This window comes from Vulpes lagopus, chromosome 5 (assembly GCF_018345385.1).
Source record: "Vulpes lagopus strain Blue_001 chromosome 5, ASM1834538v1, whole genome shotgun sequence".
Lineage (NCBI taxonomy): Eukaryota > Metazoa > Chordata > Mammalia > Carnivora > Canidae > Vulpes > Vulpes lagopus.
This window is the reverse complement of record NC_054828.1, coordinates 68008338-68035930: the sequence shown is the minus strand read 5'-3', so window position 1 is coordinate 68035930 and position 27593 is coordinate 68008338. Positions and strand designations below refer to the sequence as shown.

The window sequence follows — 27593 nt, the reverse complement described above, 5'->3', positions numbered from 1 at the left end:
ACATCAGGCTCCCTGCATGGAGCCTGCTTCTCCCTCTGCCTGTGTCTCTGCCTCTCTCTCTCTCTCTCTCTGTCTCTCATGAATAAATAAATAAAATCTTTTTAAAAATTAAAAAATTTAAGTTCAATAAATATTTGTTGAACACTTGCTACCATATGTGCTAGGCAGGAACCAACATGCTAGGCATTGTCAATTAAGAGGACAAATATGGCCCCTGCCATGTCATAAGAAAATGCATCATGATAATCACTATGATAGGGCAAATACTATCACCTGTTGGTGCACATGCAGGGTATACCCAATTGTCCATGCCAGAAGCCTGGCAGCCAACCTTAATTTCTCCTGTTTTCTTACCACTCCTATTTAACTGATTACTATATCTTTTCAATCTACCTACTTCCTTTAATCTCTACAACTATCATCTTTAGTCTGGATGATATAGCCTCTGAACTAGTCTCTCTGCATATGGTTCTGCTCACCTCTAGTCCATTGTCAGCATAGCAGCCAGAGTGACCTTCCAAAAGCACAAAAATGCCTTGCCATGTATGTCCCTGACTTAACCTTTTATTTTATTTTATTTTATTATTATTTTTTTTTTCTGACTTAACCTTTTAAAGGCTTCTCATTGTCCTCAGAGTCAAGTCCAAATTTTACAGTATGGTTTACAGAGACTTTCTCCCTCGAGCCTAGCCTTTTCATGCTTCCTACCACAAACTCCATACTCTTGCCACACACTAATTCCTCACATCCCTAAAGTGCACTGAGGTCTCCTGTCCTTTCCATGTTTTTTTTTCCTTCTGCCTGAAACACTTCCTCTCCAATCCCACCAATCTTCACTGGCTAACTCTTATCATTCTGATCTCAGCTGAAAGGTTATTTGCACAAGAAGGCCTCTCTTAACTACTTAGAATTGGGTAGGGGCCCTAAATAGGAGCTCCCATGGCAAGTTTTACATTGCCCATTATGACTTTCATGAAACTTTAAAAAAAAAAATATATATATATGTATATATATATATATAATTTTACTTATAGGGAAGTCTATGAGCGCTGCCAAGGCATAAACGTGTATCTGTTTTGTTCATAATTGTATCTTCAATGCTTCATACAGTGCCTGGCACAAAGTAAACTCCCTGTGCCTCAGTTTCCTCATCTATAAAACAAGAGAGAAACAAGCTCATTGTTCGTATTTTCTTAAATAACCTTTTTCTTATATCTCACAATTTTATGGAACAGAAGTTTGGATAGGGCTCAGCTGGGTGATTCTTCTATCCCATGTGGCATTGGCTAGGGTCGCTTAGTGATATTCAGCAGGCAGATGGGTTGGTCTGGAGAGCTTCACTCACATATCTGACTCCTTGATCGGAATGGTTGGAATGCCAGGATCAGCTGGAGCTGTCAGCCAGAGTGTCAACATGAGACCTCTCCAGCATGGCAGTCTCAAGGTAGTGAGACTTCTTACTTGGCTGCTCAGACCTACTGGAGTGTTCTAAGAAGCCTGGGCAGAAGCTGCAAGGCCTCACTTCAACAGGTCCAGAACCTCCACGGGGTTTTTTGAGAATTAATATATACATTAAAGTACTTAGAACAGTGCCTAATTCATGAGCACTATTAGGTATTATTCTTTTTTCTTTAAGTTTATTTATTTGCTTATTTATTTTTTTAATATTTCATTTATCTATTCATGGGAGAGAGAGAGAGAGAGAGAGAGAGAGAGAGAGAGGCAGAGACACAGGCAGAGGGAGAAGCAGGCTCCCTTCAGGAAGCCTGACTTGAACCCGGACCCAGGATTCTGGGATCATGCCTGGAGCCAAAGGCGGACGATCAACCACTGAGCCACCCAGGCATCTCTAAGTTTGTTTATTTATTTTAAGTGTATTTATTTAAGTAATCTCTACACCCAACACGGGGCTGGAACTCATGAACCCAAGATCAAGCCATGTGCTCGTCTGATTGAGCCAGCCAGGTGCCCCAGATATTAATCATTCTTAAAGGGATGCAAAAATGAGTAAGAAGGAGCCCTTTCTCAATTACTGATATGTGCCTCCTCATAAAGTATATACTTACTGCCAAACTCTTAGCCTTCTTACTTCCTTCCCTGGGTCTGACCTTCTCGATACGTGAGCTGCCCCTCACCTTCAATGAAACTGTCTAGCTAAAAAAAAAAAAAAAAAAAAAAAAAAAAGAAACTGTCTAGCTGCAGAATGGCATCAAATCAGTATTTAATAGTCCCATGCTTTTTTGTTAACAGGATACCTACTTTAATTTCCATTGTGTCACTAAAGTAAGTTCATGGTGTGTCTCAACTGTTTAACGCCCCCCCCCCCCGCTTTTTAAAAAATATTTTATTTATTTACCTGACAGAAAGAGCAAGAGAGTACAAGCAGGGGGAAGCAGCAGAGCGAGGAGAAGGCTTCCCACTGAGCAGGGAGCCAGATGTGGGGCTGCGTTTCAGGATTCTGGGGTCACCCGAGTCAAGGACCGACGCCCAACCCACTGAACCACCCAGGGGCCCCTCAATTGTATTTTTTTTTAAATTCAGGAGCAACACACAGAAAGAGAGGCAGAGACAAGCAGAGAGGGAGCCCGATGCGGGGCTCGATCCCGGGTCTCCAGGACCACGCCCCAGGCCAAAGGCAGGTGCTCAACCGCGGAGCCACCCGGGCGTCCCCCTCAACTGTATTCTTATTCTTTTTTTTTTTTTTCTGTATTCTTTTTCTTATGACCCTGAATCGAGAGTCAGCCTCGCTGGCAGCCCCCGTCAGGTCCACGCCACTCCAACAAGACTAGCAGCGGCCCAGGCTTCCCTCACCGCCTCTCAGCCGCGGTAGAGACCCACCGAGCAGGGCTCTAGGCGGAAACGGTTCCTCTGGCCCGCCCACCCAAGAAGCGCCACTCTAGCACAGCAGCCTCTGCGACCTCTCCATCTCTGTGATACTCTCGGCCTGTTTCCTTGTGTTGCATGATGGGAGATGTAGTCTAATTTCCAAGAACGGTGCCCCGGGCTTGGCCGAGGTCGGAACTCCATTTCCCGGCGAGCGTCGCGGGGGACGCTCAACCTACCAGCCGGAGGCCGGTTCCGGTTGCATCAGCGTGGCGCACACGGCGAAATGAGACTGTTCGTGAGCGAGGGCGCCCCGGGGAGCCTCCCGGTGCTGGCCGCGGCGGGCAGGGCCCAGGGCAGAGCGGAGCTGCTTGTCAGCACCATAGGCCCCGAAGGTAGTCGGGCTGGCGCTGGTGGGCGGTGGAGGAGGGGGCCGACGTCTCTGCCGCCGCGGTCCTCCCCAGACCGTCCGCCGCCTCCCCCGTTATTCCTGGTCAGCCCTTCCCTCTGTCCCTGCAGCCCTTTCAGTCGTCGTTCCCTTGATTACGCTCCGTATAGCCCTAGCCTTCTCTCCGGCACCGCCCGCATCTCTCGTGCCCCGCCTCCCCCCGGGGAACCTCTGCCTCCTTCCCCACTTTCTCCCGCACGCGTCAGGCACCTCCAGCCCCCGTTCTCTCTGGTTATTCATCACAGCCCTCGGGCTCCCATTTGCTCTTAGGAAACCCTGGTCTCCTCTCCTGAAGCAGACACGCATGCATTCCTTTTACTTTACCTCTTCTTCCCAACCTGTCTGTTTGGGTGACTTAAAAAGTAGTTCTCTGGGCCGTTTTCTCCCGGTTTACTCTGTTACTCTCGGGTGTCTCACTCAGTGTTTGGCGACAGCGCTATCCCGGTACCACCACTGCCACCCCTCTGCAATGCCCATCTGTTGCTTCCAACTGGCAGTCTCAGCTGAACACCTGCTAGTCTGTCCAGCTCATGCTGGGCCCGCCCCCTTTCAGCGTCCTATCCAGAAATCTTTCCTGCGTCTCTCTTCTTTTTTTCCCTGAACAATGCAAAGTCGTCCTTCTAAGTTAACAAAGTTTTTTTTTGTTTCCTTGTTTTCTGAGTCCTTTTCTTCTTCTGCAACAGAGTGTGTGGTCCCCTTCCTGACCCGGCCCAAGGTCCCCGTCTTGCAGCTGGATAGTGGCAACTACCTCTTCTCCACTAGTGCAATCTGCCGGTCAGTACTGGACCTTAAGGCCGGGAGGTGGCCAAATAAAATCAGGGCTTACCGTCCACTGATTTACTGTGGCTTCATTTGCAGCCACTATTTCACTATCGTGTGAGAAATAGGCTAGATAGGTGGGTGGGCCCTGCTAATTCCACCTTCTGTTGCTCTCTCCCTGGGCAGGTACTTCTTTCTGTTATCTGGCTGGGAACAAGATGATCTCACCAACCAGTGGCTGGAATGGGAAGCTACGGAGCTGCAGGTGGGAATGAGACATGGGGGATGGCAGGCAGGCCCTTGCCTGCATGGCCATCCTGACCTGTGTCCCCCACATTTTAGCCAGCTTTGTCTGCTGCCCTGTACTATTTAGTGGTCCAAGGCAAGAAGGGGGAAGATGTTCTTGACCCAGTCCGGAGAGCCCTCACTCACATTGACCACAGTTTGAGTCGTCGGAGCTGTCCTTTCCTGGCTGGGGTGAGTTGGACTTTGAGATGGGGATCGGGGAAAATTGTATGATATAAGAATTAAGATGGAAGGCTATATTCAGAGTGCAAAACCCAATCCTGCCACTTGCTAGCAGTGTAATCTTGAAAAATCACCAAACTCTAATCCTTGATTTTTGTTCTCTTTGAAATGGGATAATATTAGTAGCCAACTCAATGGATAATTGTGAGGATTAAGTACATTGCTTAACAAAGTGCTCGGCATGTAGTAAGTATTCAGGAAACATTAGAGATTATTGTGTGTACTGGGAAGAAACCGAGTATTTGACCTGTGGACCTTTCTCTTTTCTTTCTTCAACAAAGGACACAGAATCCCTGGCTGACATTGTTTTGTGGGGAGCACTCTACCCGTTACTTCAAGACCCCGCCTACCTCCCTGGTAAGAACTGTGCATATCGCTTCGTCCTCAACCCCAGCCTACGAGCTTGGTGGAGCGATTACAGAATGGGCTCTACAAAATTGAGGGTCATCTCTGAGACATACCTTGATGGGGCAGTTATAGCATAAAGGTGGTTGAGAGAACTGGGGAAGATAATTGGAGAAACTTCATGAAGAAAGAGAGGAGGTCCATTCTTGCCTCCCCATTCCAGGTCTTGCTGATTCTCTCTTTTCCCCCATGCCCACAGAGGAGTTGGGTGCCCTGCACAGCTGGTTTCAGACCCTGAGTTCTCAGGAGCCATGTCAGAGAGCTGTAGAGACTGTGCTGAAGCAGCACGGTGTCCTGGCCCTCCGGCCCTACCTCCAAAAGCAGCCCCAGCCTGGCTCCTTTGAGGGGAGGGCTGTCAGCAATGAGCCTGAGGTTTGGAACAGAGCATTGGGGTCCCTACAGAGCCTCAGTACCTGGGGGTGGGGGGTGGCTTGGAGAGGGACTTTGAGCATGGCCATTAAGTCTTTCAGTTGTTGGAGAGCAAGGGGAGTTTCTTTAGCCTATGGGCCCCCTCACCTGGTAAGGGACTGTATACGCTCTTCATAGGAGGAGGAGTTGGCGACTCTATCTGAGGAGGAGATTGCCATGGCTGTAACTGCTTGGGAGAAGGGCCTGGGAAGCCTGCCCCCACTTCGGCCACAGCAGAATCCTGTGTGAGTAGGCACTGATGAGTGGGGCTTGTTTTTGTGTGTTGTTTTGTTTTGTTTTGTTTTTTAGGTAGGCCCATATTGGTGTGGAGCCCAACACAGGGCTTGAACTCATGACCCTGAGATTGAGACCTGAGCTGATATCAAGAGTCAGATGCTTAACCTACTGAACTGCCCAGGCCCCCTAGGCTTAGCTTCTAAGTGTAGATTATTGATAGAGCCAATATCTGTATGACTGGTGCCCCTAGCTGATCTCCTTAATGTCCATCTTTTCCTTTGGCACTTTGTGCCTCTCACCTCATTGATCCCAGTCACCAGTTATATAACAGAATGCAACCCCCTGAGGGAATCCCGGGCATACTCACCTTTATGTCTGCCAGAGTAGGAAGCACATTCATAATGAAGAGAGAAGTCACAGAGTGACCCATGAGGAGTACCACGTAGTGTGCTATAAAGTGCTTGGGGACTCGGGATGCAAGGATGACTAGGTGAAAGGCTGGTTGTTCGTGAAGGAAGGCTTCCCTGAAGGAGCTGATTTCTAACCTAGATGTCAGAGAAAATTATGGTATTCAGGTACAGGGAGCAAAGTCAATGAATGCAGGAGAAATCAGTGAGGTCTCCTTTAAGGAAATGAGCTATAAGATGGTTTAGGAAGTAGTTGGAACCTCTAAGCAGAATACATATTAGCAGCAGGGAAAAGGGGTGTGGTTAACAAGAAGAATCATTTGAATCTTTGTTAACAGTAGAAACCATGGGACTCTGAACTCTCAGGATGCCCAGGGTTGAAGGACACAGTAAATGGTGGGAGCAAGTGATTATAGGTTGAGAATGGTTGGAAAGATCAAAGGAGCCCTGGTGAGAGGTCAGTGCCAAGGAGGGGCTAGATACAGGATGTGTGCAGCTGAGTCATCAGGTGTGAGACACAAAAAGACAGGAGTGGATTGAGTGACTTCAGACAGCAGATTGAATGGAAGGCAGTCGCTGATGCCTGCTGGTTTGAGTAGAGCCACAAAGAAAGGACTGACGGGTTAGGAAAGGGGAGTCAGGGGTCCAGAAGAACTGGGGAAGACGTGAAGGTAGGGTGCCAGGCTGTGAGTACTTCAAGTAGTGACTCGAGATAATACTTCCATAACACTTGGGAAGAAGGGAAGAGGGCAGTGCTGGGAAAGGGTGCCTGGGTGGCACTGGCGTCTGGGGGGAGTGGTGTTTGGACAGAACCAGGAAGAGTTGTGTCAATACCCAGGAAGTTAAGCCTGAGAATGAACTGAAAAGAAAGAAGTGGCCATGATAGTAAAGTGAGACAGAGGTCAGAGTAGAATGCAGCTCCATAAGAGCAGTACCTGGACTTGCTCACTGTAGCAGGGCCCTGCAGTTTCAGCTTTGGGGGTCTTATGGCCCTTAGGAGGGATTCATGATCCTGTGGCTTCACGTGAGGAGAGACTTAAGATGTGCCTTGGTCTGTGGCAGTAGAACAGATCTGTGTCTGGGTGTCCTGTGCATTGTTGGTCCCTCTTGACCCTTGCTTCTCCTCCATGGACTCTTCTCTTCCTCTTTCCCTATCAGGCTGCCTGTGGCTGGGGAAAGGAATGTGCTCATCACCAGCGCCCTGCCTTATGTCAACAATGTCCCCCACCTTGGAAATATCATTGGTTGCGTGCTCAGTGCTGATGTCTTTGCCAGGTGGAGCCAGCTGCTAGGGAAGGGACCTTGTGAGGGAACAGTGGGCCCAAGGGAATAGAACACCTCAAGGGTGGAGGCTGGGGGGATCCTAGGGACATGGGAGGGGCCTGAGATGGGGCCCCCGTGATCACCATATCCCCTTCCAGGTACTCCCGCCTCCGCCAGTGGAACACCCTCTATCTGTGTGGGACAGATGAATATGGTACAGCGACAGAGACCAAGGCTATGGAGGAGGGTCTGACGCCCCAGGAGATCTGTGACAAGTACCATGCCATCCATGCGGACATCTACCGCTGGTTTAATATCTCGTTTGATATTTTTGGTCGTACCACTACTCCACAGCAGACCAAGTAGGTTTCCTCAAATCAGGCAAAAACAGGGTAAACACTGGGGCTGGGGGCAATGAGAATATCCTAGAGATGGAAGGAACCAAAAGTGTTAAGGCATCCCCCCCTAAACCTAGGATCTGAATATTGCCCTGAAATGTATCCCAAGCATGGGGAGTCCGTGGATGCAGAAGGCTGCCCAGGGGCTGAAGGAGCAGCGAGGCAGGAAAGAAATAGGACTTAGGCTCCTGGGAAGTATCTGGCTTCCCTCTGCTACCATCCTGCGTTTCCCTGGCTGCTCTGGAATTTTAGAACATTCTCTCTCGCTCCTATGCAGGTTTATTTATTTATTTATTAAGATTTTATTTATTCATTCCTGAGAGACACAGAGAGAGAGAGAGAGAGAGGCAGAGACACAGGCAGAGGGAGAAGCAGGCTCCACCCCATGCAGGAAGCCCAATGTGGGACTTGATCCTCGGCCTCCAGGATCACACCCTGGGCCGAAGGTGGCGCTAAACTGCTGAGCCACCCTGGCTGCCCCCCTATGCAGGTTTATAGCAAATACACTCATTCTTCCTCCACGTGATACTCATCCTTACAAAAACTAGGTAGTGGACAGGCTGCCAGCTTAATAGTGTTAAGCAGGTTAGCAGTTGGACTGGTTCATTTTGATTTTAGGACGTATTAAAAAGGAGTATGGTTCCGTCCTTTAAGAGATTTTTGTTAGCAAAGAGTACAAAACTGTTGTTTGTATTTGACAAATTCGTGGGGGGGAGTCGGGGAGTATGTATGAGGGGTCTGGGTCATCCAGGAAGACTCCCCACAGGTGACTGCATGGCCTTGGCCTTCAGGGGCCTTCTGTCTGATTTCCTCGGCCCTGGGACTGATTTGGGGCCTGGGTGGAATGACAGGAGGGAGGGGAGCATCATTTCTCTGAATTCCTCTGGCTTCCTCTGACCTCCCCTGACCTGGCACGCCTGTCCTTGACTCGCCTTTGCCAGAATCACGCAGGACATCTTCCAGCGGTTGCTGACCCGCGGTTTTGTGCTGCAAGATACTGTGGAGCAGCTGCGGTGTGAACGGTGCGCCCGTTTCCTGGCTGACCGCTTTGTGGAGGGTGTGTGCCCCTTCTGTGGCTATGAGGAAGCCCGAGGTGACCAGTGTGACAAGTGTGGCAAGCTCATCAATGCCATTGAGCTCAAGGTGAGAGGAGGGTCTCACGGAAGCAGAAGGGAGGGAGGAAGGAAACAGTCTCTATTGTTCAGGGACCCCCAGGCTTGTCCCATTCAGGATTGTTATTTTAGCATTCAGGACCTTTCACCAGGGCCTCTTTCTACCCCAGTGCCTCTTTCTACCCCAGCTCATCATTCAGTTCATCTGATGCTTACTGAGCATTTACTATGCGTTTAGCATTGTGCTGGGAAATAGACAAGATGAGACTATGCCTCCCTGCCTTTGCTCCTGCTTCAGATCACCTCACCTGCATTTATTCTTTCTCTCTTCTGTAAACATGTCTCTTCTGTGTTTACTCATTGACTCATTTATTCATTCATTTATACAGCGCTTATTTCTTTGAGTCCTTCTGATAGGATAGTCACTGAAGACCACTGGGGATGTAGCAGCGAATAAGACAGATTTTTTTTTTTTTTAAGATTTTGTGTATTTATTCATGAGAGACACATACAGAGAGAGAGGCAGAGATACAGGCAGAGGGAGAAGCAGGCTCCCTGCGGGGAGCTCGATGTGGAACTCGATCCCAGGACACCAGGATCATGCCCTGAGCCTGAGCCGAAGGCAGGCACTCAACTGCTGAGCCATCCAGGTGTCCCAAATAAGACAGATATTTATCTAGTGCAGGGAGGAGACTCTTAAAGACAAGAGTTACATATAGAATAAACCACTGGGAGGATGTGACAGTGGCTTCTGGGGCAAGATTTTAGCCAGGTGACTTGGGAAGGTTGCTCAGAGGTGGTAACTTGTGAACTGAGAGTTTAACTGAAGAACAAGAAGGTTCACACCAGGCGATGAGAGGCCGAGAGTGTTCCAGGCAGAATTAGCAAGAAGTGCAAAGGCTCAAGGCAGCAATAGCTGTAAAGGCAGGGTGGAGAAGGGCGGCATAGCTATAGCACAGTGAGACGGGTGCGGATTGAGATGAGATCAGAGAGGTCTGTGGTGAGCAGCTGACCAGGGCCTTGTAAGTCATTGTGGCAGCTGAAAGGGAGGCTGCTCCATGGAGAATGAATGGGAGGGAAGCAAGAGAGAAAGTGGGGAGACCAGTTTGGAGGCAGAGTGGTAGCTCAGAAATGTGATGGTAGGTTGGACTAGTTTAGGAACAGCAGAAGTGTGGAGGAAGAAAGGATTTGAGCTATATTTTGGAGGCAGATGCTGCAGAACTGGATAGGTCAGTTCTGGGTGAGGGAAAGTCAAGAAAATGATGACTTGAAGTTTTTGGCTTGAGCAGCTGGGGTAGACGGTAGTTCCATCTACGGACACGGGCAGGCTTGGATGAAGGACCTGCATCCTGGTGCAGTGCAGTGATTCTGTTGGGTTTTTCAATTTGTGGTGCCTCTTAGACACCCAAGCAGAGATGTTGGTAGGCAGTTGGAGACAGGCATGTGGAGTTCGGGACAGAGGTCCTGAGAGAGTTCTAATCCCTGCTCACCTTCAGAAGCCCAGATGCCTGGCTGGCTCAGTTGGTAGAACTTGTGCCTCTTGATCTCAGCGTCGTGAGTTAAAGCGCCATGTGGGCCGTGGAGCCTACTCAAAAAAGAAGATTCAAAAGCCCAGATCAAAACTCACTGGGAAACTTTCATTGATTAGCCCTCCCTCTGACTGTTTAGTCCTCTTGCTATCACCTGCCAGTGTTTGCATAGTCAGTTTGTGCTGTGAAAATAAGTATTTAAAAAAATTTTTTTTTCTTTTTTTAAAAAATTATTTATTTATTTATTTATTTTTTATTTATGATAGTCACATACACAGAGAGAGAGGCAGAGACACAGGCAGAGGGAGAAGCAGGCTCCATGCACCGGGAGCCCGATGTGGGACTCGATCCCGGGTCTCCAGGATCGCGCCCTGGGCCAAAGGCAGGTGCCAAACCGCTGCGCCACCCAGGGATCCCTAAAAATATATTTTTAAAAAGATTTCATTTATTTATTAGAGAGAGCAGGAGTGGGGTGAGGGGCAGAAGGGAGAACAGACTTCCCACTGAGCAGGGAGCCCAATGTGGGACTTGTTCCTGGGACTCTGACACCATGACCTGAGCGGAAGGCAGATGCCCAGGTGACTGAGCATAAGTATTTCGGGGCCCAGGTGCCCCGAAAATAAGTATTGTTTGATGTTTTGTTTTGGAAAGTTCTGCATAGGGACGCCTGGGTGGCTCAGTGGTTGAGCGCCTGCCTTTGTCCTAGGGCATGATCATGGGGTCCCGGGATCGAGTCCCACATCGGGCTCCCTACATGGAGCCTGCTTCTCCCTCTGCCTGTGTCTCTGCCTCTCTCTCTGTCTCTCATGAATAAATAAATAAAATCTTTTTTAAAAAAGTCTGTAGATCATGGTTAGCTGGCATGGGATCTCTTCGGAATGAACGAACTGGGAGGACAGCGGCTAGGCTAAGCTTTGGGGTGTCCTCTCCTGAGCTGCTTCTCGCATTCCGCCATGCCACGCCCCTGCCCCTCCCAAAGCTGAAGCCAAAGCAAAGGCTTTGAAAGCTAAGAAAGCGGTGCTGAAAGGCGTGCACAGTCACAAAAAAAAGAAGATCCGCACCTCACCTACATTCCGAAGACCCAAGACCCTGCGTCTCCGAAGGCAGCCCAAATATCCTCGAAAGAGCGCCCCCAGGAGAAACAAGCTTGATCACTATGCCATCATCAAGTTCCCCTTAACTACTGAGTCAGCCATGAAGAAAATAGAAGACAACAACACACTTGTGTTCATTGTGGATGTCAAGGCCAATAAGCATCAGATCAAACAGGCTGTGAAGAAGCTCTATGACATTGATGTGGCCAAGGTCAACACCTTGATCAGGCCTGATGGAGAGAAGAAAGCATATGTTCAACTGGCTCCTGACTATGATGCTTTGGATGTTGCCAACAAAATTGGGATCATCTAAACTGAGTCCAGCCGGCTATAAATCTAAATATAAATTTTTTCATCATAAAATAAATAAATAAATAAAAAAGTCTGTACATGTTTCTTTCTTTTTTTTTTCTTTTTTCTGTACATGTTTCTCATGGGACTCACTCCCCCTAACTGGACTGTAACTTCCTCAGGAAGAGGAATTGTGTGTCTCCACTCCTTCGTCCCCTCATGCAGCTGTGCATCCTTAGCCTATGCTCAGAGATTGCTTTTTCCTACTCTTTGCAGTGATAGGACAGAGTCATGAAACTCTGAGTAACAAATGTCATGCTCTGTGGACTTGAGTCCAAGAACGTAAGCATGAAGTCCAGTGAGATGGGAGACCTGTGAGCTCATCGCTCCGTGTATCTCCTCTGGCCTACACAGCTCCCCCAGGCCTGCAGTCCTGATTCTGACTATTTCACCCTGGGTCACCCCTCCTCTTGAATTTCCCTTCGCAGAAGCCTCAGTGTAAAGTGTGCCGGTCGTGCCCTGTGGTGAAATCCTCTCAGCACCTGTTCCTGGACCTACCTAAGGTAAGTGGGCCTTTCCATCAAGCTGGTCTGCATGGCCTCTTAGGCCCCCTCTGCCTTAGCCACAAACCTATATCAAGCCACATTCAAATGTTTTTAATTTCCCTTTAAAAATATACAGGCTTTATTGTAAAAGAGATACAACAGATTAAAGGGGACACAGTGAAAGGCCTGGCCTGTTCCCCAGAGGTATTGACTATTGGCTCATTTTCCTTTGTGTCTGTTCAGAAATAACATATGCATATGAAAGTATTTTTATGGGGATCCCTGGGTGGCGCAGCGGTTTGGCGCCTGCCTTTGGCCCAGGGCGCAATCCTGGAGACCTGGGATCGAATCCCACATCAGGCTCCCGGTGCATGGAGCCTGCTTCTCCCTCCGCCTGTGTCTCTGCCTTTCTCTCTCTCTGTGACTATCATAAATAAATAAAAATAAAAAAATTTAAAAAAAAAGTATTTTTATGTATTTTTTCTAATACAAATTAGATCATAGTATTCATAATGTTCTACAGTCTACTTTCTTTTACTTCATAACATGTTTTGACTGATTTTTTGTATTAGTAGATTTGCCTCTTTAACTTTTGGAAATAATTTTAAGCTCATAAAAAGAGCTGCAAGAGGAACTCCTGGGTGGCTCAGGAGTTGAGTGTCTGTCTTTGGCCTAGGGCGTGATCCCTGGATCCTGGGATCGGGTCCCACGTCGGGCTCCCTGCATGGAGCCTGCTTCTCCCTCTGCCTCTCTCCCTGTGTCTCTCTCGTGAATAAATAAATAAAATCCTACAAAAAAGGGGCGAGGGGGCCGCTGCAAGAATAAACAGTTGCCGGATCAGAGAACCTCAAGTATGCATTATCTAGGTTCACTAGTTTTTGTTTGTTTGTTCGTTTGTTTTAAAGATTTTACTTACTTGAGAGAGAGAGAGAGAGAGAGAGAGAGAGAGAGCACATGAGCAGTGGGGAGGGGCAGAGGGAGAGAGAGAGAAGCAGACTCCCCAATGAGGAGGGAGCCCAAGGCAGGGCTTGATCCCAGGACCCTAGCCTTAAGACTCAAGCCAAAGGCAGATGGTTAACTGACTGAGCCGCCCAGGTGCCCCTAGGTTCAAGAGATTTTGCTCTTTTTGTTTTTTCTCTGTTTATTTTATTTATTTATTTATTTTTTAAAAATATTTTATTTATTTATTCATGATAGTCACACAGAGAGAGAGAGAGGCAGAGACACAGGCAGAGGGAGAAGCAGGCTCCATGCACCGGGAGCCCGACGTGGGATTCGATCCCGGGTCTCCAGGATCGCGCCCCGGGCCAAAGGCAGGCGCCAAACCGCTGCGCCACCCAGGGATCCCTCTGTTTATTTTAACATAATTTTTTCTTTTTCCGCATATGCACATATGTAAATAGCCTCTTTGCTTTCTCTTCTTTTTTTAAACACTTATTTAGAGAGTGTGAGTGTGCACCCGCAGTGGGGAGGGGCAGAGAGAGAAGAGAGAGTCTTAAGCAGACTTTGTGCTGAGCATGGAGCCTGATGCAGGGCTTGATCCTATGATCCTGAGATCACCACCTCAGCCAGATGCTTAACCAACTGCACCACCCAGGCACACCTATATGCTCTTTACTATTTTTTTTTTCTTTTTAAAGATTTTATTTATTTATTCATGAGAGACAGAGAGAGGCAGAGACACAGGCAGAAGGAGAAGCAGCTCCCTGCAGGGAGCCCGATGTGGGACTTGATACAGGACCCCAGGATCACACCCTGGGCTGAAGGCAGATGCTCAACTGCTGAGCCACCCAGGCTTCCCTATTCTCTTTACTCTTAAATACTTAATCATGTTTCCTGGGGGAAAAAGAAAATGACATTCTTGTATAACCATAGTAAACAACTTCAAGAAATTTAATTTTGATGTAGTTATGTGATCTACCATCCATATTTCAATTTTGTCAGTTATCCCAACAATATACTTTATAGGGTTATTTTTCCTTTAGTACAGAATCTAGTTCAGGGTCATGTATTGCATTTAGTTTTTCTGTCTTTAGTATCCTTTGTTTTTCTTTCTTCTTTCTTTTTTTCTTTCTTTTTTTTAAAGACTTTATTTATTTGAGAGAGCATGTGAGAGAGTGAGCACGAAAGAGGGAGGAAGGGCAGAGGGAGAAGCAGACTCTCGTTGAGCAGGGAGCCCCAACATAGGTCTCCATCTCAGGGCCCTGAGATCATGACTTGAGCTGAAGGCAGGTGCTTAACCGACTGAGCCACCCAGGCACTTCTCTAGTTTCCTTTTAATCTGAAACAGTTCCTCAGCCTTTCCTATTTTTTTTTTTAAGATTTTTTATTTATTTATTCATGAGAGAGACAGAGAGAGGCCGAGACACAGGCAGAGGGAGAAGCAGGCTCCATGAAGGGAACCCGACGCAGGACCTGATCCTGGGTCCCCGGGATCACACCTTGGGCTGAAGGCAGCGCTAAACCGCTGGGCCACTGGGGCTGCCCTCAGCCCTTCTTTCTTTCTTTTCTTTCTTTTTTTTCTTTTCTTTTCTTTTCTTTCCTTTTCTTTTCTTTTCTTTTCTTTTCTTTTCTTTTCTTTTCTTTTCTATTTTTTTTTTAAAGATTTTATTTATTCATGAGAGACACAAAGAGAGAGACAGAGACACAGGCAGAGGTAGAAGCAGGCTCCATGCAGGGAACCCAATGTGGGACTCGATCCTGGGACTTCAGGATCATGCCCTGGGCCAAAGGCAGGTGTTAAACCGCTGAGCCACCCAGGGATCCCAGCCTTTCTTTTTTATGACACTAACGGTTTTTAAGACTGAAGTCCCTAACTCGCCCCCCTTTTGCCCCCAGTAGAATATTCCTCATATTGGATTTGTTGGCTGTTGCCTGATTAAATTCAAGTTATGCATCCTTAGTTGGAATACTACAAGAGTGATATTGCGTCCTTTCCAAGGGGTACACAATGGCCATTTCCCCCTCATTGGTGATGTTAATTTTGTCTAGGCAAGGTGTAACTAAGTTTCTCCACTGTATAATTAACATTTTTCCCCCTGCAACTTATAAGCAGTTTATGAAAGTATATTTTTATTTTTTACTTATTTTTTTGTGGGGGGCAGTATATTTTTAAAACATAGAAATAACCTTGTTCATCATTAAAAGGTGCCCTAGGTTTGGCATCTGTTTGCTTAATCCTTATCCTGAACCACTTTCCATGAAGCTTTTCCAGCCCTACCACCCCTATGCGTGTACCCTTCTCCTTTGCTCATTTATTAGTTATCCGTTGTCAGTGTGGGCTCATGGATTCCTGTTGTTTTCAGTGGTTTATAATTCATTCCTGTCACAAATTATGTTCATGTTCAAATTGTCCCTTATTTGGCCAGCAGGAGCCCCTCTAAGATCATTTCTCTGTGTTTTTGACATCTCCCACCTTTTTCTAAGTGCTTCCTTATTTTCTGGCATACCAAGGTAACTAGGTTCATCTATTCCAGCCTCAAAGTCAACCATTTCTCCAAAAATCCCTGGTTCATTTTAGAGAATGGTACTAGGTCAAGTCTGAGGTCTACTCATTGCTACTGGGGTATCTTTGCTTCTAGGCTCTTCTCGCAAAAAGAGTTAGGCATTGATTTGCAGTTCACACTGATCCTGCAATTCCAGACCATCCTACATGGTTCTTCCTCACCTTTCCTTATTTCATTGTTGTGTGTCCCTTCTTCCACAGGAAGTACCCTGGCTCCCAACCTGTACTCATTTGCTCAGTCCTACAGTACACTGAAAAATAGTTTCAGAATTACTTCACCAAAACACTACAAAAAAACCTGATAAAAAAAGTTTAGGGTTTGTTGGCAACCTTGCCCCTTCCCTACTACTGAAGGTATATAATCAGATCATGTGTTCAAAATTGTTTCAGTTTTTACCTCCTTCAGTATGGTTATGTTACTAAAATAAGTTAGTAAGTTTGGTTCATTTGCTTTTAGTTTTTTTTTCCTCTCCTTGTCCTTGTGAATTTCATTTTTTAAATAATCAGGAGAACATCGGTCTGCATTTAAAAGTCAAAACTGAGCACTGGGTGTTATTCTGTATGTTGGTAAATTGAACACCAATAAAAAATAAATAAAAGTCAAAACTGGGGATGCCTGGGTGGCTCAGTGGTTGAGCATCTGCCTTTAGCTCAGGGCATGATCCCGCAGTCCTGGGATCAAGTCCCATGCTGGGCTCCCTGCATGGAGGCTGCTTCTCCCTCTGCCTGTGTCTCTGCCTCGCCCTCTCCCTCTTTCTCTCTCTCTCTGCGTGTGTCTCTCATGAATAAATACCTAAAATCTTCCAAAAAAAAAAAATCAAAACCATACAAAAAGGTATCCTCAGAGAAGTGTCATTCCCTTTCTTGTTCATGCCACCTTGTTCTCCCGTCTCCTGTAGATGATCAGTTTTGTCTTCGGTTTTATTCTTAGTGTGTTTATTTTTGTAAACATATCCATAAAGCAACTGTGTGTGTGTGTGTGTGTGTGTGTGTGTGTGTTTTATTTCCTCTTCTCATTCAAAATACAGCATTCTGAGTGTATACTGTGTTGTGTTTTGTTTTTTTCACCTGACAATATGTTCTGGAAATCCTACTGTATCAGTTCATAGGTACCCTCATTCGGTCAGTTTTTTTGTTTGTTTGTTTTTTGTTGTTGTTGTTTTAAAAGATTTTATTTATTCATGAGACACAGAGAGGGAGAGAGAGGCAGAGACACAGAGGGAGAAGCAGGCTCCCTGCAGGGAGCCTGATGCAGGATTTGATCCTGGGACCCTGGGGTCATGACCTGAGCTGAAGGCAGGCGCCCAACTGCTGAGCCACCCAGGTGTCCCATTTGGTCAGGTTTTTTTTTTTTTTTTTTTCAAGATTTTATTTTATTTATTTATTCATGAGAGAGACAGAGAGAGAGAGAGAGAGGCAGAGACACAGGCAGAGGGAGAAGCAGGCTCCATGCAGGGAGCCCAATGTGGGACTTGATCCCAGAACTCCAGGATCACACCCTGGGCTGAAGGTGGCGCTAAACCACTGACCCACCCGGGCTGCCCCATTTGGTCAGTTTTTAACAGCTACTTCACACTCCATTCCTTGTAGGTACTATAGTTTATTCAGCCGGTTTCCTATGATTGCCATTTAGGTAGTTTTCAGTAAATCACAATTATAAATAATGTTGCATAGAATAACGTTATGCTTGTGAATTTTTGTACTTTTGGAAGTGTGTCTTCAGGATAAATTCCTTAAAGTGATAACTTATATGTGTATAGTTTATTGCCAAATTTCCCTCAATGGGTGTTGTTTCATTTTGCATTCCTATGTGCGCCTTTTTCCCAATAGCCTCAACAATAGGGCATATTGTGAGATTTCAGAAGCTATGGTGTTTATGCGTAGAAATATTGGAAACCATTCCTCCAAACAGATTTATCTTTGTTTTTCTGCTTATAAAAGTGAAATAAGCCTGTTTCTAAAATTTCCAGTAGAAATATAGTATAAAAGTAGATGTTCCCCATAATTCCATCTGAGAATAAAGCACTGATTTATATTTTTCTTCAAAATTTTTTCTGAGTTGAGGCGCCTGGTAGCTCAGTGGTTGAGCGTCTGCCTTTGGCTCAGGTTATGATTTTGGGGTCTTGGGATTGAGTCCTGCATCGGGCTCCCTTTGGGGAGCCTGCTTTTCCCTCTGCCTATGTCTCTACCTTTCTTTGTGTCTCTCTTATGAATAAATAAGTAAAATCTTAAAAAAAATTTTTTTCTCACCTTATGTTAATCAATTTGTTATTTTATTTTATTTTATTTTTAAGATTTTATTTAGTTATTCATGGCAGACAGAGAGAGAGAGAGAGGCAGAGACATAGGCAGAGGGAGAAGCAGGCTCCGCGCAGGGAGCCCGATGTGGGACTTGATCCCGGGACTCCAGGATCATGCCCTGGGCTAAAGGTGGCGCTAAACCTCTGGGCCACTGGGGCTGCCCACTATTTAATTTTATAATGATAGGATTGCATTATATATTATTGTCTTGTGATTTGCTTGCTTAATCAGTGTATCTTGGAGATCTGTACGTGTCAGTACATACAAATCTTTTTTTTTTAAATATTTTTTTTCTTTATTTATTTATGATAGAGAGAGAGAGAGGGGCAGAGACACAGGCAGAGAGAGAAGCAGGCTCCATGCACCGGGAGCCCGACATGGGATTCGATCCTGGGTCTCCAGGATCGCGCCCTGGGCCAAAGGCAGGCGCCAAACTGCTGCGCCACCCAGGGATCCCCAAATCTAACTCTTTAATGGTCTTATAAGTATTTCGTTGTATTGATATATTTCTTTAAACTCTATTGAACCATGGAAGTTGGTTGCAATTTTTTGCTATTATGAATACTGTACTTCCTCATATACATATTCATTCACTTTTGTGTGTTTTTTTTTTTTTTTTTTTTTTTTAAGATTTTATTGATTCATGAGAGACACACAGAGAGAGAGAGGGAGGCAGAGACACAGGCAGAGGGAGAAGCAGGCTCCCTGCAGGGGCTCAATCCTGGGTCTCCAGGATCACGTGCTGGGCCAAAGGTGGCCCTAAACTGCTGAGCCACCCGGGCTGCCTTGTACGAGTATTTCTGTTGCAGAAATTCCTAGCAATGGAATCGCTGTCAAAAGTCACAAATCTTTTAATTGTATTATTACCAAACTACTCCAGAGAGGTTGTACATATTTATCCTTATGTGAACCATGTATGAGACTGTCCTAAATTGGCCCTATGACTTTCTCTGCCATCTCAGCTGGAAAAACGACTAGAGGAATGGTTGGGGAAGACATTGCCTGGCAGTGACTGGACACCCAATGCCCGGTTCATCATTCGTTCTTGGCTTCGAGATGGCCTCAAGCCACGCTGCATAACTCGAGATCTCAAATGGGGAACCCCTGTACCCTTAGAAGGCTTTGAGAACAAGGTAAAAACCCTATGCTTTATTCCTATGTCATATTATTTTGCCTTTGGGTTGAGATCCTGGGCTAGCAAAATAGACTGTTAATTATGTCTTGCTTCAGTCGAAGACTGGCTTGGTGAGGCTTTCCCAGTGTTCCTTCATCCTATTCTCTCTCCCTCCTCTTGGCCCTCCAGGTATTCTATGTCTGGTTTGATGCTACTATTGGCTACCTGTCCATCACAGCCAACTACACAGACCAGTGGGAGAGATGGTGGAAAAACCCAGAACAAGTAAGCAGTTCTTGGTTACCCTGTCTATGGGGAGGGCATTGGGGTGGTTAGGGTTGGGTGTCTGATTTTTCTTGGTCCTTTGAAGATCATCTCAGGAGTTTTGTCTCCCAACTGTATTCTGTAGGTGAACCTGTATCAGTTCATGGCCAAAGACAATGTTCCCTTCCACGGCTTAGTTTTCCCTTGTTCAGCTTTAGGAGCTGAGGACAACTATACCTTGGTCAGCCATCTCATTGCTACAGGTACCCTGGAAGACTGAAGATGGGGAAGTTCCTAGGGAATGAGGGCTGAGGCAGTATTTGGAAGGAGAAATAGGAAATAATTAGAACACGAGAACTTAACCTAGAAGAAGGGAACAAGAACTGAGGAAAACAAAAGTCTGAAGTTAAAAGTTTGTAATGCATACAAGCAAAGCGAAAAAAGACTACAAGAATAGAAGAGATCCCCAAGTTCTTTGCAGGCTCACTCAAGGAGAAGTGTTTCTGGACACCCATAGTTGAGGGAGAGGAAGGAAGAGTTAGTGGGTCACAGAGGGAAGGGTGTGCTTTGACCACCTGGTTATTCTACTTCTCTGTCCAGAGTATCTGAATTATGAGGATGGGAAATTCTCAAAGAGCCGGGGTGTGGGAGTGTTCGGTGACATGGCTCAGGACACGGGGATCCCTGCTGACATCTGGCGCTTCTATCTGCTATACATTCGGCCAGAGGGCCAGGACAGTGCCTTCTCCTGGACAGACATGTTGCTCAAGAATAATTCTGAACTGCTTAACAACCTGGGCAACTTTATCAACAGGTGGGACCTGGGGAGGGTTGGTGGTCAGAGTTAGCAGATGGGCTGGAGGTGGGGCATGTGGGGTAGTGGCTAGCTCTGCTGCACTAGGTGGGAGAGATGGAAGAGATGGGGGTGCCCAGAAGGCTTGAATGAGCAGGAGCTGTGAGGGATGGGGAGGACAACGTGGAAATCCATACGGAAAGTGGATTTCTATCAATTGGTACCTGATTCTAGAACATAGTAGGATATGTTTGCTGGGGTGAAGTCAGTTGTAGAGGTGTGATTTAGCAGAGTTGGCCACAAAGTGAATTTTTGCAAATTGTTTTCTTATTAATGTTCTTTATAGAATTGGAAATGTGTCTTTCCTAGCAAAAAAGTTTACTTGCAGACCATTGGAAAAGTTTGGCAGAAGAAAGGGATTGTTTTAGCATAGGGGTAGGAGATATTTACTATACTTTTGGAGGTTTCTGTTACTTTAGGCTTACGCTCTTTATTGGTCTCTGTCTCAGTTATTCTGCAGTCTAAAGGATACTCCATGGCTACACACCCTTTCAGATTTGGTTGTTAACTGCATTTCACAGATTGTCTCTTGGAGTGTTGGATAGCAAATAACGTTTCAACTAGATCACACCTTGTATTAATTCCTAAAAATAAAATGAAGTTGCTTAACTTTACCAGGTTGCTCATTCTTAGGGGAGAGAGAGAACAAGGAATGAATTAGTTAAGCTTTGCCTTTTAGCTTGAGGGAGTCAGGTGTCAGTTCTAAGAGAATGGAGAATTATGAAAATCAGGTCAAATTTCTATAAAGTGACTGGGCAGTAATTCCTCTTTTCCCTCTCCTTCCTTACTCCCATCAAGAGCTGGGATGTTTGTGTCCAAGTTTTTTGGGGGTTATGTGCCTGAGATGGTGCTTACCTCTGATGATCGGCGCCTGCTGGCGCATGTCACCTTGGAACTCCAGCACTATCACCAGCTGCTGGAGAAGGTTCGGTAAGTAACCCGCACCTTGGTCTCATCTCTGTAGTCTATGCTGGCATGTTGAGAGCCCGATACTGGTCCCTCTGGGACTTCACACGTTGGCCTACCTCCTCCCTTCCCAGGATCCGGGAGGCCTTACGCAGTATCCTCACCATCTCTCGCCATGGCAACCAGTACATTCAGGTGAATGAGCCTTGGAAGCGGATTAAAGGCAGCGAGGCTGACAGGTAAGTTTGGTGGCAGGAATAAAGTGGCGGTGGGCCCTGTCATCCTGGAAATTCTGACTTCTCTCTCTCCTTCCCCAGGCAGCGGGCAGGGACAGTGACAGGCCTGGCAGTGAATATAGCTGCCTTGCTGTCCGTCATGCTCCAGCCGTACATGCCCACGGTTAGCGCCACCATCCAGGCCCAGCTGCAGGTCCCACCTCCAGCTTGCAGCATCCTACTCACAAACTTCCTGTGTACCTTGCCAGCAGGACACCAGATTGGCACAGTAGGTCTGGGGGCTGGACAGTCTGGCCTCTGAAAATTCTTGCCTTTGCCATGCAGCCTTTGAGGTGGGGTCAGAGAACCTGGACATAGGACTCTCACAGCTGTTCTCTGAACCCCTTCCCCACTCCCCCCCAGCTCTGCACTTAGGTTGTTTCTGATAGCAAGTCCTTGGTACTAGCTTACAAGCCCAGTAGGTCATCTAGCCCGTCTGCCACCATCGCTTTTCATGCCAGAACCCAGGACGTGGCACATAAAACTAATTGGCCTACGGTAGACGTTTGAGAAACCCCACGGTCCCCTGGTCTCCATAATGCCAACAGGCAGACAGGGAGAGTACGGGATAGTGTGTCCTCCTTGACACGAGAGATGATAAAGTAAGTTCACCTCTAACTTGCGTCAACTGAGCCTCCTTAAATAGTTTAAATGGTCTCGGGCCTTATGAATACTCTGGGCTTTCAGAGGGAGCTGCCAGTGCTTTATCTGGATGCTTTACAGAAGCCAGCAGGTATTTGCTCATTTGTTTCTTCTAAAACATGTGGAGTTCCTGAACATCAGTGACTGGGGTAGAGAGGCTCTCTGAACAGTCTGGTAGGGTTTTTACCTAATCAGTGGGTGATTATGGAATTTCTCCTTCACAGGTCAGCCCCTTATTCCAAAAATTGGAAAATGACCAGATCGAAAGTTTGAGGCAGCGTTTTGGTGGGGGCCAGGTGAGAAAGCTCAACTGTGCTGTCACCCAGCAACGGCCACGGTGTCGTGTCCTTGGTGTCCTCAGGTAGTTCTCACTCAGGTTCCACTGCTTGCTTCCTTAGGGTTTTTCTTTCCTGTCTTAGCAGCAAGAGCCCTTGGAAGCGAGAGGTCATCATAGTCCCCTGAGATGTTACTTACCAAGCAGGTGGTGACTGTGTTTTTTGTTCTCCAGGCAAAGACACCCCCCACACCAGCAGAGTCTATGGCCACAGCTGCCCCACAGCAGATACAAGTGCTGATGGATGAAGTGACAAAACAGGTATGCAGTGGGAGCCCTGTGGGAGCCCAGAAGAGCGGACTCCTAAGTAGGTCCTTCCTGGTCTGACTACTGCTACTCTCCACCCGCTCTTTTCTTAGGGCAACATTGTCCGAGAACTGAAAGCACAAAAGGCGGACAAGAACCAGGTTGCCGCGGAGGTGGCTAAGCTCTTGGATCTGAAGAAACAGCTGGCTTTAGCTGAGGGGAAACCCCTGGAAACCCCTAAAGGCAAGAAGAAAAAGTGAAAGTGAGAACCTGGCTCATAGAAAGTCACTTTAATGGATATGGACAATAATAAATAAATGTACAATCTCTATATACATGCTCTTGTCTACCCCAAGCTTTCCCCCTACTGAATAGATGGGGTTGAGGGTCACATCGTTGGCACTGGAGAAGATGGTCAGCAGCCACGTCTGTGAAAGATAGGTAGTGGCCCAAGGGGGGAAGTGATGGTCCCAGCTGTTCATGCTTGGTGCAGATTAACCATTCGGTCAATCAGAGCCCGGCGAGTCGCCTCTACTTCCCTGGTCAGGCGCTCGATTTCCTGCTTGAGCCGTTCATTCTCTTCGGCTAGCTGTGCCACTTTCCTCTCGTTCTCTTGTTCTTTCTCCTTCATGCGTTGCTTTCCAGCCCCAGCTGGGGACTGGCCACTCTGTTTCCGTTTCCTAGGTCTTTTTTGGTCTTCCTCTTCCTCCTCTTGAGCCAGGGAGCTCTGACTGGAATCTGGAGAGTGAGGGCTCTGGGAGGTGTTCGTGACCTCTGCTGGTCCTGGCTCCTCAGTCAGCCAAGCCAGAGAGGCAGGGTCGAGAGTGGTGAAGGTTTTTGATTCTTCCTTCAAGGGAAGGAAGAAAGGCAGGGTAGACATTAGTTGAGAAGGGAAGGGCAATACCCTCCCACCCTGCCAGCTTTAGGCATAGCATTCTCACCTCCTTGTTTCCAGGGGGTGAAACACAGGTACCCCCATTTTCATCTGAGGACAGTACCTCCTGCAGGTCCTCATACCAGGCTTCCAGCTCCCAGCTGGACAGCGCCCCGAAGGAAAAAGGCAGTGACTCAGCTGCCATCTCTGCAGTTGGATCAGGCTCTGGAAAAGGACATACTCAGGATGGCATGGGGGGTGGGGGTGGCCGGGTGGGAGTGGAACAACTCCACAAAGCAGTTAGTCTATACAGGTTGGCAGACCAGCCTGGTACCTGTTTGCAGGTCAAGTTTTATTGGAACATAACTATATTTATTTACATACTGTTTATGGCTGCTTTCATGCTGTAAGAGCAGAGACCTTAGCATCCAAAACATTTACTGTTTGGCCCTTTAAAATTTATCATTGGTTCTTTTTATTTTTTATTTTTTTAAAAGATTTATTTATTTATTCATGAGACACAGAGAGGCAGAGACACAAGCAGAGGGAGAAGCAGGCTCCTCACAGGGAGCCTGATGCGGGACTCGATCCCAAATCCTGGGATCATGACCTGAGCTGAAGGCAGACGCCCAACCGCTGAGCCCCCCCCCCCCCCCCCCGGCATCCCTAGCAGTTCTTTTCTTTTTTCTTTCTTTCTTTTTCTTTCCTTTCTCTCTTTCAAGATTTTATTTATTTATTCATAGAGGCACAGAGAGAGAGAGAGGCACAGAGAGAGAGAGAGGCATAGACACAGGCAGAGGGAGAAGCAGGCTCCCTGCAGGGAGCCCAACGTGGGACTCCATCCCAGGTCTCCAGGATCACGCCCCGGGCTGCAGGCAGCGCTAAACCACTGCGCCACTGGGGCTGGCCCTATCGGTTGTATACTAGTATTCCCTCTCTGCTGTTTTTGCCCGGCATTTGAAGCAGCATGAGTGTAGAATACACATTCTTTTTTTTTTTTTTAATTTACGTATGATAGTCACAGAGAGAGAGAGAGAGAGGCAGAGACACAGGCAGAAGGAGAAGCAGGCTCCATGCACCGGGAGCCCGATGTGGGATTCGATCCCGGGTCTCCAGGATCGCACCCTGGGCCAAAGGCAGGCGCTAAACCGCTGCGCCACCCAGGGATCCCTAGAATACACATTCTTATGGGATCCTGGTAAAAGTCCTCAGCCTTCCTTGGGGGACTCTGTTGGTAGTTTCCAGGGGGCAATTATCAGACCATCTTGTGTTCCCTTTCTCCTGTGTGGGGAGTCCTCTGGGTGAGTCTAACCTTGATGGGGACTGAGGTTTGTAAGACAAACCAATTCTTTGTTGGGGCTGACTGCTCACTCAGCCAGCTTTCAATTAGGACATGCTCTAAGAATAGTGATTTGGTCACCTAGTTAGGGGCAGGCCAGGAGGAGGGATGTGGCTGTCAGCAAAATTCTGCTCAGATTCAAACTCTATCTTCTCTAGGTGTTTTTATAACTTATTAGGGCCCCAAGACAGGGACCCTAAGCGGCATCTCTTAGAAATTGGTTCTAAGAAAGGGATGGTTAAGTTTACCTGCTCTAAAAAAAAAAAAAAAAAAAGTTTACCTGCTCTCAGGTGTGGTGATGTATGAAGATACACTTCCTTCTGGAACACTGTGGGGATCAAAGACAGAGGTTAGCCATTTTGGGAAGGGAGAGGGGCAGTTCCTTTTATCTCCAGCCTCCTATTGGTCTTTCCTCACTTCTGTCTTACAGGGTACAGTCAGTGGTCCCTGCAGCTGTTTCCAAGTACAGAGGAGAGCCTGACCTTTATTTTTAGTTGCTGACATTTGCAGTCCTGATTACATAATAGAAAAGTCATGGCCAACTTGACTTTCTCTAAATTTAAGGTAGGCCTCAAACTGCCAGGGAAAAGACTGGACGACAGGGAAGGGAACAAATCAAGTTATTTTCCTAATTCCATTCCCACACTGACATCCTGGAAATGCACATTTCCAGCCTCGACCTCTCCTGGGACCTACAACTGTGTTAGCTGCTTATTGCTTTTGGATGTCTAAGAGGCATCTCAGACTTCATATATCCCAAGACAAATTCTGCTCACCTCTTTCCTCCATCTTCCCCATCTCAGTAAATGGCAACTCTACGTGCTTAAGCCAAAAGCGTTAGTACTGCCCTTCATTCCTCTCTTACACCCAATTCAAACCACCAGCCCAATTTTTAAACTCATTCTTCAAAAACCAGAACCTGAATACTTCTCAAGAATTCCATTGTTTGCGATCTAGGTCAAGTTACTCTCCTCTGCTGGATTACTCAGGTTCCCGGCTTCTGCTCTTGCCACCCTTCCCCAAGTCTGTTCACAACACGCAGCTGGAGTGAGCCTTTTAAAACTCGAGTCAGGTCCTGTCATTCTGTTCAAAACTCTTCAAGGACTAAAGTTCATGAATATTAAAGGCTAAAGGTCCTTAATACGGCTTAGAAGGCCCCACACAATCTCCTTCCCTGCCCTGGATTTCTCATTGACCACTCTCCCTCTAGTCCGTCCAGCTGGCCTGCTCCCTAAACTCTGCACACTCCCACCTTAGGACCTCTGTTCTCACTGTTCCTTCTCCTGGAAAGCTCTTCCTTTCACATATCTGCACAGCTTACTACTTTGCCTCTTTTCAGAGGTTTCATTTAAATGTCACCTCCGTGAGAGAATCCCTAATGACCCAAGGTAAAACACCCTGGGCATTCGCTACCCTTCCATGCTTTGGTTTTCTCCTTGGCACTTCTATATTTGTTCACTGTGCACCTTTTCCCACGAAATGTAAGCTCTGTGAGAACAGATCTTTTCCTTGTTCGTAGATGCATCCTGGGCCTAAAATGTGTGGCACATAGTAGGTGTGTAATAAGTAATTTGTGAAGAATGAAAGAATTCTCCCCAGTGTCTCATAGGGAAGGGAGGAAGCCCAGAGGTAGAGCAGCAGCTGCCCAGCCCTGGGGACTGGAGATGCAATATCTCCCAGAGTGTTTCTCTTCAGGGCTGTCCTCCCTGGGGGACCCTCCTTGCCTTCCAGCGTGTGGGATGCCGCTTTCATCAGCAGTGGGGCCCCAGGCCAGAGGGCTGCAGAGCCAAATAGGGGGCTGGCCTGATGCAACGGTTACACAGAAATTAGCTGGGAGGCAGGACACGGGGAAAGCAGCAGGGACCAGTCCCCGCGGAAGGACCCTACACTGGGGAGACCCCAAATGGCTTCCCACACTTAAGGGATCCAGAATGCTCTCTTGTGCAGGAGGCCCCCGGGACCTCTGGGGGAATGGGAAAACCCATCTCTGCTCTAGCCATTGGCATCCCTCTTCCTCCCAAAGTCTGGAGTCTGTCTCCTTAAGGTTCTCTTCTCCGTTAGGGTGTGGAATGGCTGTCCTGTGTAGGACTCAGGAGCTCCAGCCACCGACGTGGCCACTCTGGCCCTGAGACGCTGGGCTGAGACAGGATTGGGGGTGGGGTAGGGGCAGGGCCGCTGGTGGGAAAGTGGCGGCAGGGGCGTGAGCCAGAGCCATCCAGGCGTCTCGGCGTGGGGGAGTGTCCTGCCGCCCCGCCTCCCACCGGACAGGCCCAAGGAGGCGGCCTGGGGCAGCAGCGGAAGACAGGGTTTCCCGAGGGCATCCGGACCCCTTAGCCCGACGGCCCAGAGCCGGGCCCGCGCTCCGGGGAGGGTGGGGCGCCGCTCCCGTCCGAGGGAAGAGAGGTCTGTAAGCACCACTCCCGGATAAAGGATGCTCCCCGTCCCTCCCTCGGACTGTCACTAACTTCGTCGGGGAAGGGGTGGGGCATCATCCTGAGCAGCTGATGCCCCAACTTCGAAGGGACAACCAGCATCCCCGAGGACTAGAGGGTAAAGAGCAGGTGGGATCGGTACTCGCCTCTCTCCTCAGGTTCCGGCTCTGACTGTGGTTCTGTGGCTGCCACCCGCTCATCTTCAACATGATCCGCTCTGTGCCTTACACTCAAGCCTCTGACCTCGGAGGCCCGAGCGCG

At 47.5% G+C, this 27593-nt stretch overlaps 3 protein-coding genes across 3 annotated transcripts in view; 1 reads left to right on the top strand and 2 right to left on the bottom strand.

The window, feature by feature from the left end:
- ARHGAP9 (Rho GTPase activating protein 9) overlaps positions 1-3937 on the bottom strand; it is a 13489-nt gene extending 9552 nt beyond the window's left edge. Inside the window, exon 1 of the mRNA XM_041755707.1 lies at positions 3596-3937. The gene's annotated coding sequence lies outside the window, so the exon portion shown is untranslated. The remainder of the gene's footprint in view (positions 1-3595) is intronic.
- Positions 3054-23018, top strand: MARS1 (methionyl-tRNA synthetase 1). Its single transcript, XM_041755705.1, has 21 exons — positions 3054-3218; positions 3955-4045; positions 4217-4295; positions 4373-4507; positions 4840-4915; positions 5163-5335; positions 5510-5616; positions 7174-7290; positions 7437-7640; positions 8618-8819; positions 12191-12265; positions 19016-19186; positions 19357-19452; positions 19577-19694; positions 20032-20245; positions 21083-21214; positions 21325-21429; positions 21508-21694; positions 22332-22403; positions 22616-22702; positions 22801-23018. Exons 1-21 carry the CDS (start codon positions 3110-3112, stop codon positions 22945-22947), a joined length of 2697 nt encoding a protein of 898 aa, XP_041611639.1. The 5' UTR covers positions 3054-3109; the 3' UTR covers positions 22948-23018.
- On the bottom strand, positions 22963-27593 carry DDIT3 (DNA damage inducible transcript 3). The gene is made up of 4 exons (XM_041755711.1): positions 27479-27593; positions 25181-25228; positions 23629-23786; positions 22963-23534 (listed from the first exon to the last, which is right to left on the bottom strand). The coding sequence occupies exons 3-4, from the start codon at positions 23764-23766 to the stop codon at positions 23166-23168; spliced, it is 507 nt and encodes a 168-aa protein (XP_041611645.1). The 5' UTR covers positions 23767-23786; positions 25181-25228; positions 27479-27593; the 3' UTR covers positions 22963-23165.

Excerpts from the sequence above, each read along its gene's own strand:
- DDIT3 (XM_041755711.1), bottom strand. The coding sequence starts at position 23,766 with ATGGCAGCTGAGTCACTGCCTTTTTCCTTCGGGGCGCTGTCCAGCTGG. Across the intron at positions 23,535-23,628 it reads CACCCCCTGGAAACAAGGAG|GAAGAATCAAAAACCTTCAC; the intron begins GTGAGAATGCTA and ends CTTCCCTTGAAG.
- MARS1 (XM_041755705.1), top strand. The coding sequence starts at position 3,110 with ATGAGACTGTTCGTGAGCGAGGGCGCCCCGGGGAGCCTCCCGGTGCTG. Across the intron at positions 20,246-21,082 it reads CTGGGCAACTTTATCAACAG|AGCTGGGATGTTTGTGTCCA; the intron begins GTGGGACCTGGG and ends ACTCCCATCAAG. Across the intron at positions 22,404-22,615 it reads AGCGTTTTGGTGGGGGCCAG|GCAAAGACACCCCCCACACC; the intron begins GTGAGAAAGCTC and ends TTTGTTCTCCAG.